The sequence below is a fragment of the Symphalangus syndactylus genome, chromosome 24, assembly GCF_028878055.3.
Source record: "Symphalangus syndactylus isolate Jambi chromosome 24, NHGRI_mSymSyn1-v2.1_pri, whole genome shotgun sequence".
NCBI classification, from domain to species: domain Eukaryota; kingdom Metazoa; phylum Chordata; class Mammalia; order Primates; family Hylobatidae; genus Symphalangus; species Symphalangus syndactylus.
Genome location: NC_072446.2, coordinates 39,262,468 through 39,281,662, shown reverse-complemented (window position 1 = coordinate 39,281,662; position 19,195 = coordinate 39,262,468). Strand labels below are relative to the sequence as shown.

Sequence of the window (19,195 nt, the reverse complement as noted above, 5' to 3'; positions counted from 1 at the left end):
GCCTATGCAACATGGCAAAACCCTGTCTCTACAAAAAACATGAAAATTAGCCAGGTGTAGTGGTGCACACCTGTAGTCCCAGTTACCCAGAAGGCTGAAGCGAGAGGATCACCTGAGCTCAGGAGGTCGAGGCTGCACTGAACTGTGATGGCGCCACTATGGTTCAGCCTAGGTGACAGAATGAAACTGTCTCAAAAGAATAAAACAAGGACGTTGGCAGGGGAAGCGCTCCACCAACAGGAGGGCTCCAGGGAAGATGAGCAGGTGCTTTCTGAACTGAAAGCTGTGATGCAAACTTGCACTTGAAGTAAGAGCACTGAAGCCCCAGATAACAGTCTGACTTCGCCTCTTCCCAGCTGAGATGACCCTGGGCAGGTCACAGCCGTCCTTGGGCCTCAGTTTCCCCACAGGCTTGTTACAGATGTCATAAAGCTCTAGTGTCTCACAAAAGGTTGTTTATCATTAGTCGTATTTTTTTTTTTGCACTTTAAAAGCAAGTGCAAAGATTAATCTCAAAAGCAAGGGGAGCTTGCCTGAAGCAAACCCTACTTGAGAATATATATTTTTTCATCTAAGTTGGGGTTCCTGGCTCTCTGGGAATGCTCTGGAGCTTCCAAGGCCATCTGAAGACCCTCTCAAACTCAGTCCCCACCCTGACCTTTCTCCTGGGGGGCAGATCCCCCATCCCATTCTCACATTCTGGAGAACAGACCTTGCATAGGTAGGAGCCCTTTGAAAAATCAAACCAATTCTGCCCTTTAGAAATGGATCTTTTTTTTTTTTTTTTTTTGAGACAGAGTCTCACTCTGTCACCCAGACTGGAGTGCAGTGGCACATTCTTGGCTCACTGCAACCTCCGCCTCCCAGGCTCAAGCAGTTCTCCTGCCTCAGCCTCCCAAGTTGCTGGGTTTACAAGTGCGTGCCACTAATGCCCAGCTAATTTTTGTATTTTTAGTAGAGATGGGATTTCGCCATGTTGGCCAGGCTGGTCTTGAACTCCTGACCTCAAATGATCCACCCACCTGGGCCTCCCAAAGTGCTGAGATTACAGATGTGAGCTACCACACCCAGCCAGAAATGGATCTCTTGATTGACAAAACAACCTGAGCAAAGGCTTCCAAACACAATTGCAATCTGAGAAGCAGGAAGGAAAGGCACCACCTACAGTTTCTGAGAAACACATGGAGAGGGTATTGACATCACCAGAGTGGGGAAAACCTCTTGAAATGTTCGTGGTGTGTCCTTCTACTTGTCTCCTGGTGCCCTGAGACCTTTCCCCTGTTCAGGGCATGGAGCATGCAGTCCCTGTGGCCACAAGGAAGGGCAGTTTCAACAGAAGCAGAAACAAGGCTTTTGACTTTCAAGAGCCTGGGTTTTTGATAAAGTGGTAGTGACAGAGAACAAACAGGTGGTTGCCAGCAGATGGGGGCAGGGTGTGACTGTAAAGGGACCCATGAGAGTGCCTTTTGGGAGGATGGAATTGTTCTTTACCCTGATTATGATGGTGGCTGACTATACATGTGGTAAGACTCAAAGGACGATACCACTAAAAGAAGTCAATTTTACTGAAAGCTTTTTTGTTTTTATAGTCTTGGCTTTTGACTTGTTAAACTCAGGGCATAGGAGAGTCTGAGAACAGCACACACATAATGAAGTTGAAGCAAGTCTTCCTGCCTACAAGACTAGAAAATGCCCTATGTTGGGTTGGTGATTTTTTCTCCTGGTGAGGGTCCAGGAGAACTGGAAGGAGCATAGTTCTGGTGGATTCTGATGGTGCCTCGGTCCCTTGCTGCTCCCAGGCAGACCTGAGCATGGGAGGAAGGGAACAGAATCCCACGCACATGTATGGGATCCGGGGACAGAGGGCATCTGTGTCCACGCTCCCTCCCAGAGCCACAAGAGGAGATGAGACCCCAGGGAGAGAAGGGTAATGGGAGGGTCTAGGTGGATCCAGGCAGGTGGGCTTGGGCAGCCCCTCACAGTCCTGTATCAGGCCCAAGGAACTGGCACACAGCAGAACAATTCTGTGTCTTACGAAGGAGTTGAAAGTAAATGCTAAATCCGAAGGGACCTTTCACCAGGAGGGAAGTAGTGTCTCCGCAATCTAGGGGCAGACGGCACGTGGCTGTCTCCTGTATTGCCAGCCAAAAACAGGGATAGGCAGCCTCCCTGGTACAAACAAGGCCCCTGGCACAGACATGAAACCCCAGGGGGAAATGGGGACGTTTCTGTTTCTGAGCAAAATGGCATTTGAAATGGTAAAGTAAGGATAAATCAGAAAGATGTGTGGATGCCTGAGTTTATGAACTGTGATTCATACCAGCTCCCCAGACATCATCTCCCCATAGCCCTGTGAGGCGGATTTTATTCTCCCCATTTGACAGGTGAGGAAACTGAATGAAGTTCAGGGAACTGGACTGACTTGCCCAGGGTCGTAGGATTTGAACCAGGGCTGTTTGAGCCCAAATTCACCCACTTTCAGCTGCAATACAGACACAGCCTCCCGGCCTCAAACCAGAGGGTGTAAGCTTTCATTAACTGGCTGCACAAACTCTACTAATTCCTTGCCTTATCTGCCTCAGTTTCCCCACAAGGATAGTAGCAACCTGAGCCAATCCACAAGAGTTATACGATGGGACCACTGTGAGGATGACTGCTATGTACAAGATATGGGCAGAGTCCAGCAAGTACCTTGAATGGATAATTAAGTTCAAAGCCACGGCCCCAAACCCTTGGAGGCACCACCCAGACTCTGGAGAGCAGTGGAGCAGGCCGGTGAAGGCCTAGTGTGAGAGAGGCAGTGTGGCCCACTGATTACCAGGGACTCAGACAGACACAGAGGGTGGCGGGGTCAATTGACTCCAACACTCACTCACTGTGTGTCCCCAGGAAGCAGTCACCCTTTCTGATCCTCAGCCTCCTCATCCAATGTACGAGAGACAATAATACCAACCACTCCTGAAGAAGATGAGGTTCAAATATGGAGAGCACCTGGCATGCAGTCAGTGCTTAATAAATGCACATTTCTTCCTTCTCTCTCCACTTTTGCTTATAAGGTGTTAGGTTTTGCAGGGTAAGAGCGCAGCTCACTTGTCCAGGACCTTGGCCTTCCTGTGTCTTCATTTTTTCATCTGCTAAATGAAAAGGGCTAAAGGACTCCAAGGGCCCCAGTGGTGGGGATAAATGCCTGATTACTCCATTTAGGGAAAGGTAGAAGAAAGGGTAAGATAGAGACCAGGATGTCAAAGGATCCCTCAGGCCTGGGAACCTGGAAAGACTTTTCCAGGATATAAAAGAGAAGTGGCCAGGCGCTGTGGCTCACACCTGTAATCCCAGCACTTTGGGAGGCCGAGGTAGGTGGATCACCTGAGGTCAGGAGTTCGAGGCCAGCCTGGCCAACATGGTGAAACCCCATCTCTACTAAAAATACAAAAACTTTGCCAGGCATGGTGGCACTCGCCTGTAGTCCCAGCTACTCAGGAGGCTGAGGCAGGAGAATCGCTTAAACCCGGGAGGTGGAGGTTGTCATAAGCCGAGATCACACCACTGCACTCTAGCCTGGGCGACAGAGTAAGACTCTGTCACACAAAACATAAAATAAAAATTAAGTGAAAATTTAAAAAATAAAAAGGGAAGCATGAAAGCGTAAAGTTCACAGGTGGGGAAATTAAAATGGCCAGCAAGTGTGGGGAGGCACCTTCACCTCTCAGCGCAGCGATTCGGGGAAAGGACCCTAGTATGGATGTCTCACCCCAGGCCAACAGTGCATCTCTGGACAGCTTGCCTCACACTGAGCCTCAGTTTCCCCCTTATAGAATACGAGTACGGGGTTGTGAGGATTTTGTGAGGTACTGCATGTGAACACCGGGGCAGGCCAGGCATACAGCAGGAGCTCGGCCAGTGTCTGCTGCTGGCATTGTTTTTGTTGTTTTCATTCTCCAGTCAGTTGCATTTTAACTCTGCTGCATCCTCTCTGGGTCTTTCGGCACTTTTCCCCACTGGATCTCAGTTTCCTCCTCTATAAAAGAGGAGCAGTAACCTCTCCCTCTCAGGGTTCTTATGAGGACAGAGAGCTCCTGACGTGCAATAGGGGCTCTGAAAACAGGAGACCCATGCCCTGGAATGGAGACACACCCCAGAATTAGGATGCAGTGTGACTCTTTCGACATTTTAGGAGAAAGAATCCTCCAATTGGAGCAAAAAAATTAGAGCAGGAGAGGAAAGGAGCCAAGAGACGAGACTGAGGTCCCTTCCTGGGCTCTATCTGGCTGCTCCTTTCAATGCTCCAAGCTACCTTGGGAGTGTGGGTCCCCAACCTTGGCTCCGCTCAGGAAACCGTAAAGTCTTGAGTAACATCCCATCTCAGGTTTTTCTCTGTTTATCTTGTCGACCAAATAGCTTAACTGTCTCACCTGCTAATGTGATTGGCAATTATTTACTTTGGAGAGCCCTGAAAGACACTGCCAGATTGCAGAATTCTCAATTATCTAGAAACCCATCACCCAACACACGCTTCCTGGTCTCCATACTATAAAAGAGGCTGCCTCCTTGGCAGAAGTGAGTGGGGGAGAGAGAGAAGACCAGGACAGCCGCTGAGACCTCTAAGAAGTCCAGGTAAGAGCCGTCCATTCTGCGACCCCTCTGCTACCCTTGACGGCAGGGATCTCAGCCTCCTCACTGTGGGGCAGGCAGACCGTACTCAAGATCACTCACTGGGGGCTGTGCAAGAGCCTGGCCAATGTCAGGGATGTGGGGATGGCCATTTGCTCTGCTGTCGTAAGAGACCAGTAACATTGATATAGAAATGAGCACTATTAACGCCCTAAATGAAAGCCTCTAAGGCATAAGTTTTAGCTTGAGGTTACCAATGTGGATACAGATGATCCAGAAACCTCCTAAAATTCTTCACCCAATTTTATACATTTTGCTGAGACTAGGATCTTTAGCTTCCATTGGATTCATAAAGGGTCTGTTGCCCAAAAGAGATTCAGAGGCTGTGGTCAAAGTTACCTCCCTAAGAAGGGCACAACTGGCTCTTTGGACCAAAAGACCTTTCATTTCCAGCCTTCCACCACAAGGATGGAGCTTTAGCTGAGTCAGCCAATAGATGGAATTTTGCACAAAGCCGCCAGTTGTCTCCAAATTGTAGGTACTAGTGCTGGCTCTGGACAACTTTGCTGGCTGCCAAATAGACCTGTGAGAGGTCTGCAAGCCAAACCTCAGGGGTTGACCAGAATTCCATCCAGGGCAGCTTGAAGGAGAAGAGAAAGGTGTCAAAACGATAGAATGCATGTTTGTGTGTTGGGTGAGGGGAGGGTTGGGAGACCTGCCTTCAACCACAGCTCTGCCATCAATTTATTGTATGACCTTGGGAAAATCACTACCCCTCTTTGGTCCCCTGGTTCTTTGCATGCAATGAAGACTTTGATGGCCCCAGGAATTCCCCAACACAGGTCTACATGGCTGTGGCCATGCGACCCCTGTATTGTGTGACTTTCAAGGGTGTCTACCAATCATCATGGCCTGAGCTCAGGCCAAAGGACTGAACAGGGATGATCTAAAACAGCTCAGTTCTTCAGCACTTGCACGTTTAACCCTTCTCATTTGCTTTGTCTGAAGAGCAGCAAGGATTCAAACCACTGAAGCAAGCCCGATTGGAGAATAAATCTGATGGTTACTTAATTTAACAGAGGGTTCACCTGGCTCTAGCTTCTAATCCTCTGTCCACTGTGTACTTGTGACCTTGGGGAAAGTTACCCACACTTGGTAGTACATGAGTGGGTTTCAAGAAGGGATGGGAATATATTTGAAACTCCCAACTGCAAACTCACTTGACCTCTGTGAGCCTTGGTTTCTCCTACTGGAAAATCAGACAAGTGAACTGTGGGCAAGATGGAGTGAGGTGAGGCTGGGATTCTTGGCAAGAAGGAAAAAAACTCTCTTCTTTGGAATGTGGTGGAGTGGGGCTGTCTCCTTTTTAGGCCCCTGATCAGTGGTCCTCACCTGTGCAATGCAGGTAACAGGTGCCCATGTCTTAGGGTTGTGATGAAGATGAAATTGTGTAAAGCAGTCAGCCTGTTGCCTGGCAAGGAGAAATTGTTCAGCAGTGTTAGCTATTATTAGTGACCCCCTGGTGTTCTGGGGAGCAAACAACCCCACCTCCCAGGTGTCAGGGGCAGGTGGTAAATAAATTCCTCTCTGATACCCAAGCCATGTTGGACTTGTCATTCTGGCCACAGATACTAAGAGCAAAGATGTTTCAAACTGGGGGCCTCATTGTCTTCTACGGGCTGTTAGCCCAGACCATGGCCCAGTTTGGAGGCCTGCCCCTGCCCCTGGACCAGACCCTGCCCTTGAATGTAAATCCAGCCCTGCCCTGGCCTGTGAAACCAGCCCTGCCCTTGAGTCCCACAGATCTTGCAGGAAGCTTGACAAATGGTGAGTATGTGACAACCTCTTTCAGGGGTGTGTGTGTGCGTGTGTGTGTGTGTGTGTGTGTGTGCGTGTCCAACCCTGCAAAGCGGGGATGGACAGGGCTGGATGGGGGAGGGGGCCTGAGGATCTGGAATTGTCGGATCTGACCCCCAGAGACCCTTACACCCATTTCCAGCCCTCAGCAATGGCCTGCTGTCTGGGGGCCTATTGGGCATTCTGGAAAACCTTCCGCTCCTGGACATCCTGAAGCCTGGAGGAGGTACTTCCGGTGGCCTCCTTGGGGGACTGCTTGGAAAAGTGACATCAGTGATCCCTGGCCTGAACAACATCATTGAGTGAGTTGTCCTAAAATAGAGCTTTGGTCTCCGCCAGGGAACCCCAGGTGAAGATCTGCCAGCCCCAGGCAGTGACCCTGAAGCAGTGAGGGGGCAGCCTGAAGATGGAGTCAGGACTCAGTTCTGAGACCGATCTCCAGTCTGGCAGGGACACCAGTCCTCCCCAAACCAGCAATGCCCTCATTTCTAGGCATGTCCTGAGGCCCCAGCATCATCTGTAATCCTCACCACAACCCTTTGAGGTCGATTTAATAATCTCCAGTTTGCAAATGGGAAAACCAAAGCACAGAGGTGCCTGTGTTCATGCTGCTAGAGTGATGCCAAGTGAGTAAGGCTCTCACTCTACTATCCTAACTCCAAGCCAAGGCTCTTCCCACTACACTGTGGTCATTTTGTTCTCTGCACCTGTGAAATCCCTTAGAACACAGACGGCCTTTGATGTAAGCGAGAGTGTAACCTTCCCACCTTGATGATATCAATGTGATGAAGAACTGTGTGATTGATGTCCATGGAAAGGTCTAACGTGGTGTTTCCCATGAGACACCCAAGAGCTCGCAAAGCAAAAAGCAAGAATGGAAGCTTGATGCCAGTGAGCCGGGAGAGCCTGGGTCCTGGATAGGACTGGATCAAAGCCATTTCCAAAATCCTACCCACCCAGGGTCTCGCTCCCTGACTTGGAGACAGACAGACTTCTTGACTTCGATTTTCAAATGTACTTGTTGGATGATCTGGGACAGGACACCATGTGTCTCTGTGCTTGGTTTCTCCATCTGTAAAATATAGATTATAGAACCCACAGAGAAAGTGTATTGGGAGGACTGGAAAAGGTGTAAATCCCCTGGCGCAGTGGCTGGCTCAGTGAATGGCCTCACCCATCAAATGGCCTCCCTGCTTGATGGGTGAGGTCATAGGGCTGGCTTCTCCTGGAGACAACAGGGTGTGATGATGGATGGATGGTTGGAAAGATAGGACAATGGGAGAATGACTTCCTTCCATCCTTTCTGCACTCTCCCTGGCTTCCTGCTCCTCAATCCCCATGATAAACATTGGTGATTGGCCACCTGACAGGGTCGGTGATTCTTACCCATAAATGTTTGTGCAGATTTACTTCCAGTTGCACCTGCATCATCTATTCATCCACTGACCAATCCATCATCCAGTTATCCATCCTTCTACCTAATCACTTACTCTTCCATCCATGCACCCACGTATCGACTACCCACCTTCCCATCAATCCACAGTCAACTAATATGAAGTAACCACTTTCTTTGTAAGGCTCTTAGCTGGCATACAGGATGCAAATATAATCCAGACACAGTTGCTGTCCTGAATACCTCATAGACTGGAGATAAGGAAAGGGCCCTGTGTGTGTGTCAGATCTATTCCAGGGCAGAGGCTGGAAAAGACCTGGTGTGTGACTCAGAACCCACGTGGCTTAGGCTGCAAGACTCCCCTCCAGTCTCCCTATCCTGGGTGGGAAGCTCTACCTCTGGGATGGGTACTGTTAGGTTAAAGATGGTTTCTGGGTTTGGAGCTAGAGGAGCTAATGTTTCCCCCTCCAATATTACTCCCTGGACAGTATAAAGGTCACTGACCCCCAGCTGCTGGAACTTGGCCTTGTGCAGAGCCCTGATGGCCACCGTCTCTATGTCACCATCCCTCTCGGCATAAAGCTCCAAGTGAATATGTGAGTGGGTCCCAAGAGGGGGTGAGAGGATGGCTCACCAAGGGAGACCCTGGTGACCATGGGTAACCATAACGGGGCTATTGGAGTCTAACAGACCTGAGCATCCAACTTCAGCTCATTTGCTGCTATGCTAAGTGGCCTTGGGTCACTTGGGAAACTCACTTGACCTCTTGAGCCTTTGTTTCTCCTGCTAGAAAATGAGGTAAGTACAACTGTGGGCAAGATGGAGTGAGGTGAGGCTAGCGTTCTTGGCAAGGAGAAAATAACCCTCTTCCTTGGAATGTGGCGGAGCTAGATACCAGTGGGGCTGTCTCCTTTGCAGGCCTCTGGTCGGTACAAGTCTGTTGAGGCTGGCTGTGAAGCTGAACATCACTGCAGAAATCTTAGCTGTGAGAGATAAGCAGGAGAGGATCCACCTGGTCCTTGGTGACTGCACCCATTCCCCTGGAAGCCTGCAAATTTCTCTGCTTGATGGGTGAGGCCAGAGGAGCAGCTTCTCCTGCCAAGAGATGACAGGGTGTGATGCCGGATGGATGATTGGAAAGCTGGGGCAATGACAGAATAGATGAGTGAGAGGCTGAAAGGGTGGGAAAATGGATGGGAAGGAGGGAGGGTGGAAAGATGGATGGATGGATGGATGGATGGATGGATGGATGGATGGATGGATGGATAGACAGATGGTTAGATGGTTGGGTTGATGGAGAGAAGGATGAATAGATAGACAGACAGATGATAGATGATAGATGATAGATAGATAGATAGATAGATAGATAGATAGATAGATAGATGATAGATGATAGATAGATAGATAGATAGATAGATAGATAGATAGATAGATAGATAAAGTAGTACTTATTCCTTCTTAGACCAAGCTAACCAATTTCATGCTGGATCTAGCAACATGAAATTGGAGTTTAAGCCCTGCATATTACAGGGGAATGGGGATAGAGGGCTTCCTGTGTGAACCTGGGTAGTGCTTCTCCAATTTAGTTCTAAGCTTACTTATCTGCAATATGGAACTGCATTGGAGTTATTGATAGAATCTACCACGATAATAGGTGTGAAAGTGCTTTGTCCCAGTAAGAGGTAAAATAGACATGGATCTTAACTAGGTTATTTATTTCAGTTACCTGTCACATGGGGAGACTGTGTCAAACCTATTATGCAAAAGTTGCCCACGTGGTTAACTTTTAATGAACACATACATTGGGCTTCACATATGTCATCTCATTGGATCATAATGACAACTACATACTAAGTAGTATCCATTCATTTATGGACTCTGCAAAGCCTTATTGGCACCTGCTTTCTCTGAGAACCATGTGTTTATCCTACACATACCTGTGTGTTCACTGCTGTACACAAATGTAACTCCCTCTCAATAGGACCCTTGCTGTTGGCCTGCACACGGGTGTAGATAGACAAGGCTCGGCTTTAGTGACTGAGTGTTGAGACTGTGGGGTTCACAGTGGCCCCCTCTGGAGCCTTCTCCACACCATCTCCACGTCCCTGCATCATCCATGACTTTTCTCTTTCAGACTTGGCCCCCTCCCTATTCAAGGTCTTCTGGACAGCCTCACGGGGATCTTGAATAAAGTCCTGCCTGAGTTAGTTCAGGGCAACGTAAGTGGGCAAGGTGGGAATCCCCTGATCCTCAGGTTTTAGAGCTTCTTGCACTAAAACAAAGCCCTGAGCTGAGTGGGTCCGAGTCCCTCAATTTGATAAGTAACTTCCATTCATCAATCTATTTGTCCATTGATCCATCTGTCCATGTTTCTTCTTTACATCTTTCCAAATGCATTGATGAGTCTCTGCTCTAGGCCAGGCCCTGCCTGTCCACACTGAAGCTAAAATGGATTGGCCCCTGTTCTGGGAAATTGGAGAAGTTTCCTGTCCAGCCTTCTATGGCCACAGACAGTCTTCCAACCTATGCTTGGGTGTCTCCTATAACCAGGGCACTCCACTCCACTTAGAATCAGATGTGATGTCACAGGGTGAACACTGGGCTTGTTGTGTGATTTGGGGCCCTTCACAACATCCCTCATGCCTCCAGTTTCTCCTCGGGCATGTGTGACCATTGATCTGTGGGATTGCTTAGAATCACTTTCACACAGAAAAATGACAAGAAATTTCCCCAGAGAACCCCCACTAGGGATTCTGCTGCTCCAGGTTGCCACTCTGCCTAACTCCCGTCTCTGCCCCTGGCCAGGTGTGCCCTCTGGTCAATGAGGTTCTCAGTGGCTTGGACATCACCCTGGTGCATGACATTGTCAGTAAGTACCTGCTGTCAAGCCCTCTGTCCCTCTCTGCAGGAGAGGCAACTTCCCCCAAGGAGCTATTTCCCTGCACACCCTAGGATACTAGGTCACTCTGGCCTCAACTCTCTCTATTTTGGGCTTCATTTCCCCCCAAATAATCCAGATAATTTTGAGATAGACACCGTGTCTCTTGCCTCAGCCCTGACACTGAGGACAGCTGGGCTGGTTGGTAGAAGGAGGCCTGGCTTCCTCCAAGCATGCTGAACACAATCGGATCTCCAGAGGCCTCCATTCCCTGGCCCCCCACCTTGAGGAATGTGGACTCCTTCATGTTGAGATCATGACTGTTGTCTGTTTTTTTATTGTTTGTGTGTTTGTTCAGACATGCTGATCCACGGACTACAGTTTGTCATCAAGGTCTAAGCCTTCCAGGAAGGGGCCTGGCCTCTGCTGAGCTGGTAAGTGCCCCTCCCCACACCCCAGGATTTTGGGGGCTGGCTGTTCTTCTCCTGGTAGAAGGCAGCCGGGAGCTTGGGACAATGACATCCAAAGAAAGAGACAAATATCTACAGAGGTACACACAGGGATGCACAGAAAAATCCACAGAAAAGCTGACAGAGGTGGAAGGATGCAGGCAGCACAGCAACACAGCTACCAAGAGAAACACACGCACAAATGCCCAGACACATGGCCACTGATACAGACACACACACTCTCACACCAGCACACTCACACATACGCAAACATCGGTGGACTCACCACACACAAGTACACGTGGATACACAGACACGCACTCACTCAAACACATGCTCACGGAGCCCTGACTCCAGGCCTGATGCCTTGCCCAGGGTCTCAGCCTCCTCCTGTCCCTCTGGGGCATGAGTTTGATGATGAGTCAGTACCAGTAACACTCACTGACCTTGAGTCTCCATCTTGATTAGGGTCTTCCCCCAACAGAACTATTTCTTGCTGCTCAATCCATTCCCTCTGGCCCAGCTTCCCAGTGCTCACAGATGGCTGGCCCACGTGCTGGAAGATGACACAGTTGCCTTCTCTCCGAGGAACCTGCTCCCTCTCCTTTCCCACCAGGCGTGTGCAACATCCCATGTGCCTCACCTAATAAAATGGCTCTTCTTCTGCATCAGGGGCCTTGTCATCCTTCACCATCACTTGAGGGCTCCTGGGTTGGAAACAGCCCTGGCCTGGGTGGTTGGGGCCATAGCACAGAGTTTGGCACCTACTTTGTAGATCTGAATAGTCTTGAGCAGGTCAGGGAGATGTTCAAGTGTGTGTGGATTTCAGAAGGCTTTCCCAGGTGTCCTTAGAAACGGGGGATAAAGCATTCAGGGTAGATATAATACTCCAGGTACAGTTAATGATGTACAAGTTTGCCACACCAGGAACGAAAATGGCAGATTTGTATTAGGGAAATGCAAATTAAAACTACAAAGAAGGCCAGGTGCCGTGACTCACGTCTGTAATCCCAGCACTTTGGGAGGCCAAGACAGGCAGATCACTTAAGAGCAGAAGTTCAAGACCAGCCTGACTGACATGGCAAAACCCTATCTCTACTAAAAATACAAAAATTACCCAGGGGTGGTGGCATGTGCCTAGTCCCAGCTACTCGAGAGGCTGAGGTGGGAGAATTGCTTGAGCCCAGGAGGTGGAGGTTGCAGTGAGCCAAGATCGTGCCACCGCACTCCAGTCTGGGTGACAAAGTGAGACCCTGTCAAAAAAAAATTAAATTTAATTTTTAAAACACCCAGTAAGATACCATCTCACACCAGTCAGAACAGCTATTATTAAAAGGTCAAAAAATAGCAGGTGCCAACAAGGTTGCAGAGAAAAGGAATGCTTATACTGCTGGTGGAAATGTAAATTAGCTCAGCCACTGTGAAAAGCAGTCAGGAGATTTTTTAAAGAACTTAAAACAGAGCTACCAGTCGACCTGGCAATCCCATTACTGGGCGTATACCCAAAGGAATATAAATCCTTCTACCAAAAAGACACACACGCATTCATTGCAGCACTATTCACAATAGCAAAGACATAGAATCAACCTAGATGCCCATCAATGGTGGATTGGATATAGAAAACGTGGTACATATACACCATGGAATACTACACAGTTGTTAAAAATGAGATCATGGCCTTTGCAGCAACATGGATGCAGCTGGAGGCAATTATCCTAAATGAATCAACGAAAGAACAGAAAACCAAGTATCTTATGTTCTCACTTACAAGTGGGAACTAAACATTGAGTACACATGGACACGAAGAAGGAAGTAATACACACCGGACCTATCTGAGGGTAGAAGGTGGGAGGAGAGTGAGGACTGAAAAACTACCTACGGATACTATGCTGATTACTTGGATGACACAATTATCTGTACAACAAACCCCCACAACACACAGTTTACCCATGTAACATGTACCCCTTGAACCTAAAATAAAAGTTGGAAAGAAAAGAAGAAAATGGCAGATTTGAGAGATGTTCAGGAGGTGGATCCGGAAGGATGTGGACAAGGGCGTAGGTGAGGTGTGTGTCCAGGTGTCAGGCTGAGGAGCCAAGGCTACCTGGAGATCTGGGAGGATGAACTGATTCCAGCAGACAAAGTATGCCCTTAGCTGTGGCTACTCTGTGTGGAAATTCCTGGGACACCCGGAGGATTCATCCAGGAAGCTGATGGTACACAAGTCACCTACCGCCCATCTTTTGCTTCCTTGCATGCAGTCATACGGACCTCTTGTCAATTCTCTGAGTAAGAGGAGGACAAAAAATGACCAAGGACGAAATGAAAAGGACAAACTGGTGCAAAGTGTTCACTGCTGGGGTTTTGAGAAAGATACAACTAGAGTTGTAAGTAAGCAGCAGCTTCTTGATATCCTGGGTTGGAGTCATATTGTTGGAGGAAGAAACCTGAGTTTAAGGAACTGAGAAGAGGAGGGGAGGTAAGGAAGTTGAATCTGTGTATGCAGATAAGATTTATGAGGCCAGGTGCAGTGGCTCATGCCTGTAATCCTAGCACTTTGGGAAGCTGAAGTGGGTGAGTCGCCTGAGCTCAGGAGTTTGAGATCAGCCTGGGCAACAAAGGGAGATCCCATCTCTACAAAAAAAAAAAAAGAGAGAGAAAGAAAAATTAGCCAGGTATGGTGACATGTGACTGTAGTCCCAGCTACTTGAGGGGCTGTGGCAGGAGGATCGCATGAGCCCTGGAGGTCAAGAGTACAGTGAGCCATGTTCACGCCACTGCACTCCAGCCTGGGTGACAAAGCAAGACCCTGTCTCAAAAAAGAAAAAGAAAGAAAAGAAAAGATTTATGAAATACTGGCTGTGAGAAGGAAAAAGAATGGGGCTACCCAGACTGAAGAACTCTGATCCCCCTCAAATAAAAAATACATACGCTCTCATTGTTGAGGTCTTTAGGGACTAGTCCAACCCTTTCATTACACAGATGAGATACTGAGGCCTGGGGGTTGTGTGAATGACTTGCCCAAGGCCACAGGGAGACAAAAGGGCCAATCAAAGACTGGAAACATCCCAGACTTTACAGAAAACCACGTCCCTTGCTCTTTGGAGACCTTGTTGAGCTCGTGAGAATGAGCAGATTCAAGTTCATGTTTCTGAAATCTCTGATTCTAAACCAGGGACCTACCCATTCCCCAACCCCTGTCAAACATCAATCATCAAGTCCAGACCTGCCACTATCTCCACCTACTGTTGCCTCCAATCAACATGGCATCATAGAAGGACAGTCGCATAGCTCAGACTTCGACATTTGTTGTGTGACACCATCATGTGTCTTCAGGGAGAATTTAAGAAAGGAAGCATATTCCACACCCACAAAAGTTCTCTGAGCTCAGATAAGTAATTAACTCCCAGCAAGCAGCTGAATGAGCATTGGGGATGTCCACCTAGGCACTGACCGGAAATGCAGAAGGACCTTCCAGATAGGAAGTCAGCAACTGGGGCCTGCTTGTGCTAGAGAGGCTCCAGGAATCAGCTACCTTCAGGTCCTCTCTGGGCAGGCACTGGGTCAGCACTGAGAATTCCCTGTGTCTGAGGCCCCAAGAACTGAGATGGATGGAGCCCAGGGACACACATCTAGAACCATCAGTGCTGCGCCTGCTGCCCTCTGGCCACTGTACTGAACCATGTTCCTGCCTCACACCCATCCCCTGGCTATCTCTGGATACGATTTCCCCCCCCGGCTCCCCTGGACTTCTTCCTATAGCCCACAGAAGGGTCCTCCCCTCTCTGACAAGTTCAATTTCTAATTAGCTAATCTAGAATTCCCCTGGATACAAGACATCCTGACAGGTGGCCAGGCTAGTCAAAAACATTTATGGTATTTAAAGAGTGGAAACACATTTTAAAAACTCTCTGGGATTATGTCAGTGAAAGTGGCAAAGGAAAGGTCTCTGAAAATTTTTTCCTACATAAAAGCAATGAGAAAACTGACAGAAATGGTCTTAACTAACATTTTCAGAGCTCTGGAAATTAATCAAAGCTTGCAGCAATCTGGGGAGAGTTTATTCAATACAAATTATGGGATGTCAGCAAGAACAGAGAGCTTTGTGGCATTTTAACCTTTCCCATCTCCCCATGCTCCTGCTCCACAGCCAACTTGAAAACGAAAAGCCCACAATCTTGGTGAGAACCAGCAGCCCAGTAGCCACTGGAGAGGTGAGGAGGGAGTTAGAGCAACTCATTCGCAGAGAATTGTCATTGTTTGACCGGCCCATTGGTTTCCCAGGAAGACCCATTCTCATGGTTGTCATTACTTGACCTGATGCAGAGTTCCCCTGGTCTGAACAGCCTTTTCCCCAAATACATTTGTCAAAAAATAACCAGAGGCAACTATTTAACATCACAGCTGCCTGAGGGGGTGTAATATTTGGGGCAAACAAAAAACTAACCAAAAAGCTGCCAAGGAAAAGCTGGGGAATAAGATATCTATATGAGCTTTGAAAATCTCCAACATACTCCTAGGGCTCTAGGAGGCCATGTGCTTACAGGGAGCTGTGTTTATGTAAGGAGTAAAGATTAAGGCAGAATTGTGTTAAGTAAAAATTAGAAAAGGCCACTGTTTTGAACTGAGCTCCTGCTCTAGGCCCAACAGACCAGACCAAACCAGAATGGAGCCACTCAGGCATGGGATCATGTAATCAAACTAAACTTTAGTAACAGGCCAGTTTTCCAACCAAGCAGAGGGGGCCCAGTCTACCTGAGCCAGAGGGTAAGGAAGTTCCCTCTTCCTTAACCCTATAAGGAAAGTAACTTTGAGATGATCAATCTACTTTTTGTACCCTGTTTCTGCTTCTTTTATACCTATAAAACCCATCGCTGCTCAGCCCACAGGAGCTCACAGGAGCCTCTCTAAATCTTTAGATGGGATGCTGCCCAATTTGCTAATCTCTAAGAAAAGCCCATTAGAATATATCCCTATGTTTAAGGTAAGCTTTGTGAACAGGGTATTCAGTACCTGTGGATCTCAACCCACACTGAGGGTCACTCTCCTACTGGGGCCCCCATCAGATTGGCAATATGTCACATGTGGACTATTCATGCCTGGAGGGAAAGCTCCAAATACACAGGTGACAGGTCCACAATGTTTCAAATCCCCACCTACGGCTGCCACTGCTAATCTTCACCAGTGTGTTGTCAATCTAGGTACTACTAGGTACTCTAATGAAACAAAAAGAGGAAAGATTTGTTTCCCCATCCTCTACCCTCTTCTCATACTTTGTGGCTGGAGGTGTTTCTGTCTATCAATCGGGGTGCTGGCTGGCTGTCCAGGTATTACAATCAAGGCTGTGTGTCCCCATCCTGAGACTACCTCTGTGGACACCCATTGCCCTTCCTGCTTGACCCAGAACTTTCAACCTCAATTGTCCAGTCCAGGAAGGGAGATCTTGTACTGCACAAATTTAACAGGTCTGATAACGTTGCCCACCTGAGTAGAAGAATCAGATGTCCCTGGAGCCACTAATGGGACCCTAACATCCTGGAACTCTTTGGTCTCATCCACTACCCCTGTGGAGTCCCATAAAAGAGAGGTGCCCAGGGGAAGCATCACCACCAGATTAGAGTTAGGGGGCCCCATCTGGGGTATTATGACAGCCTGAACCACAAACTACCCCAGAGACGTGCACTCCATAGGGAAAAAGAAAAAAAGAATGGTTGAGAACACTGAGACTGGAATTTCACAGGCACAGCCTAATCGAGCACTGTCCAGTCCATGTCCACCTCAAGCCCCACCAAGCTCAGTGTTTCCAGCATGTGCTGCAGTATTTACTGTGCATCCTGCCCTAATCAGGCAAGGGTACCAGCCCATTAGCAGACCACCTTTCTTCAGTTGCTACTTGAGTCAGCCACTCCATCATTCATTGTCTCCATTGGCCTGAAGGTGATATGAGTGCAAACTCATATTCCATGAGTTTGAGCTCATCGTTGTGTTGCTTGGGCAGTAAAATATATTCTTTGATCAGAGCGAAGTCCCACAGGGTATCCAAAAACATGACATAGTTCTTTTTAAGAGCATCTATGGTAGTTTCAGAGTTCATGTTGGTTTAGAATGGTAATACCACAGCCTGAGTAGGTGTCAATGGCAATGAGGACATGAGTGCCCATGGCAGGAGGCCAGAGGCCTGTTGTGGTCAATCTGCCACACCAGGGCAGTTTCTAGCCCTCAGTTAATGTATCCCAATTCCTCTCTTTGAACAATTTGTGCCCCTTGGCAAGAATCACAAGGTTGTACTGTGTCCCTAGTCTCGGCATCTTCCAGGATGCTCGTTCTTGCATCTGAGGCGGATGTCTTAGTCCATTTTGTATTGCTATAAGGAAATACCTGAGGCTGGGTAGTTTCTAAAGAAAAGAGGTTTATCTGGCTCACGGTTCTGCAGGCTGTACAAGAAGCATGGTGCCAGCATCTGCTCAGCTTCTGGAGAGGTCTTTTGTGTAGTGACACAAGTTGGCAGAGAAGGCCAAAGGGGAAGCAGGCACATGCTGAGAAGGGCCAGACTCGAGGAGTGTCCTGACTTGATAACAACCCTCTCCCGTGGGTGCTAATACATCCTCCCAGAACCAATCCAGTCTTGTGAGAGCAAGAACTCCATCACTACCAGGAGAATGACACTAAGTAATCAGTGAGAGATCCACCCCCATGACCCAAACACCTCCCACTGGGCCTCACCTCCCAACACCATCACTTCTGGCAATCAAACAAACGATATCCAAGCCATAGCAGTGGACTTTCAGTGGTCAATTGTTGCTGGCTGTGGGGCACAAGCTTAACTGGCACAAGACTTCCATCCATATTCCATTTTAAAAGGTCCTTTGCTATGAGCATCCACAGGAGTGACAAACATTTGTCCCTTCCAGGCAGCAAGCTGCTGTCATAGTTTTTATTCCCACACAGGGGATCCTGTGATGGTTCAGTCACTCAGTCACCATTCTCCTGACCAGATGGCTAGGCTGTTGGCAATGGCCCTTGAGTCAGTGAAAATGAAACAAGATATGGTGGTAGGAATGGCCTCCACAGTTGTCATCACTGCACATAATTCAGCTCATTAGGCAGAATGTCCAATTCCAATCCCAGCCAAAAGATGGCCGTCTGCTGGCTGGGGGGCAGCTGCAGCCCAGTGGACTCCGTTTGCCTTTAGTTTTGCAGAGCCATCAGTAAGCCAGGTCATACTGTCAGTAGGCATATCTTTGAATCTTGGGTCCCAGGTAGCCACAGGAGGGTTCAGAGCATCCCCCTGTGGGTTGCTTGGTGCTTCTGGGAAGCTGGCTATTTGTTCATGGAGTCTACTGGTCCTAGTTGACTTGGATGTACCTTTTCCATTTAATGATTGAGCTCTGTTGAGCTTGTCCGCTTTTATTGGTGGGATTTGTAAGCACCCAGTACAGGTCACAGCATCACAGGTGGCACTCCTGCCATAAAATGCTCAGTCTCCTCTAGTGCCCAATAGCAAGCAAGGAGTTGCCCTTCAAAAGGGGTGTATGTGGTGGCCACCACAGGCAAGTCATGTGTCCAATAGCCAAGAGGCTGGTGCACCCCAGTGGCAGTTTCCTGTTGCCACAGATTCCAATCAGCATGCTTGGTGGTCATAGATGCGTGCAGTCTCATTGAGCTAGCAGGCTCCAGAGGTCCCAAAGGCAGTACCTGAGCCATGGCTTGTTGAACTGCTTCCAAGTCCTGCTGCTGCAAGGGGCCCCATTCAAAATTGGTGGTTTTGTGGGTCACCTTGACTAAGAAGGCCAAAAGAACACCCAGTAGAGCATATGCTGTCTCCTGTACACAAATAGGCCTATCAGCTATTGGGCCTCCCGTTTATTTGTGGGTGTCACCAGGGCCAACAATTATACTGGGGATACTTTTTTGGCTTCCTATACAAGTGAACCCTAGGACATGCACCTGTTGTGCTGAGTCCTGGACTTTATCTGGATTTATAGTCCAGCCAACACCAGTTATTGT

At 48.3% G+C, this 19,195-nt stretch overlaps 1 protein-coding gene and 1 long non-coding RNA gene across 4 annotated transcripts; one reads left to right on the top strand and one right to left on the bottom strand.

Moving 5' to 3' along the window:
* Positions 1 to 4,559: 4,559 nt before the first annotated feature.
* On the top strand, positions 4,560 to 11,856 carry BPIFA1 (BPI fold containing family A member 1). Of its 3 annotated transcripts, none has more exons than XM_055266024.1 (9): positions 4,560 to 4,614; positions 6,240 to 6,438; positions 6,611 to 6,770; positions 8,350 to 8,457; positions 8,780 to 8,932; positions 9,996 to 10,080; positions 10,667 to 10,730; positions 11,098 to 11,173; positions 11,712 to 11,856. In XM_055266024.1, the coding sequence occupies exons 2-8, from the start codon at positions 6,255 to 6,257 to the stop codon at positions 11,136 to 11,138; spliced, it is 795 nt and encodes a 264-aa protein (XP_055121999.1). In that variant the 5' UTR covers positions 4,560 to 4,614; positions 6,240 to 6,254; the 3' UTR covers positions 11,139 to 11,173; positions 11,712 to 11,856. The 3 variants fall into 3 exon arrangements, with proteins under 3 accessions (XP_055121999.1, XP_055121997.1, XP_055121996.1); XM_055266022.1 differs by having other exon boundaries at positions 11,673 to 11,856; XM_055266021.1 differs by having other exon boundaries at positions 11,657 to 11,856.
* LOC129474584 (uncharacterized) lies at positions 5,956 to 12,012 on the bottom strand. The gene is made up of 3 exons (XR_008654577.1): positions 11,832 to 12,012; positions 8,757 to 8,956; positions 5,956 to 6,082 (listed from the first exon to the last, which is right to left on the bottom strand). It is a non-coding gene; the product is annotated as an uncharacterized lncRNA (long non-coding RNA).
* Between the last annotated feature and the right edge of the window lie 7,183 nt (positions 12,013 to 19,195).

Excerpts from the sequence above, each read along its gene's own strand:
- BPIFA1 (XM_055266024.1), top strand. The coding sequence starts at position 6,255 with ATGTTTCAAACTGGGGGCCTCATTGTCTTCTACGGGCTGTTAGCCCAG. Across the intron at positions 8,458-8,779 it reads ATAAAGCTCCAAGTGAATAT|GCCTCTGGTCGGTACAAGTC; the intron begins GTGAGTGGGTCC and ends TCTCCTTTGCAG. Across the intron at positions 8,933-9,995 it reads CAAATTTCTCTGCTTGATGG|ACTTGGCCCCCTCCCTATTC; the intron begins GTGAGGCCAGAG and ends TTTCTCTTTCAG.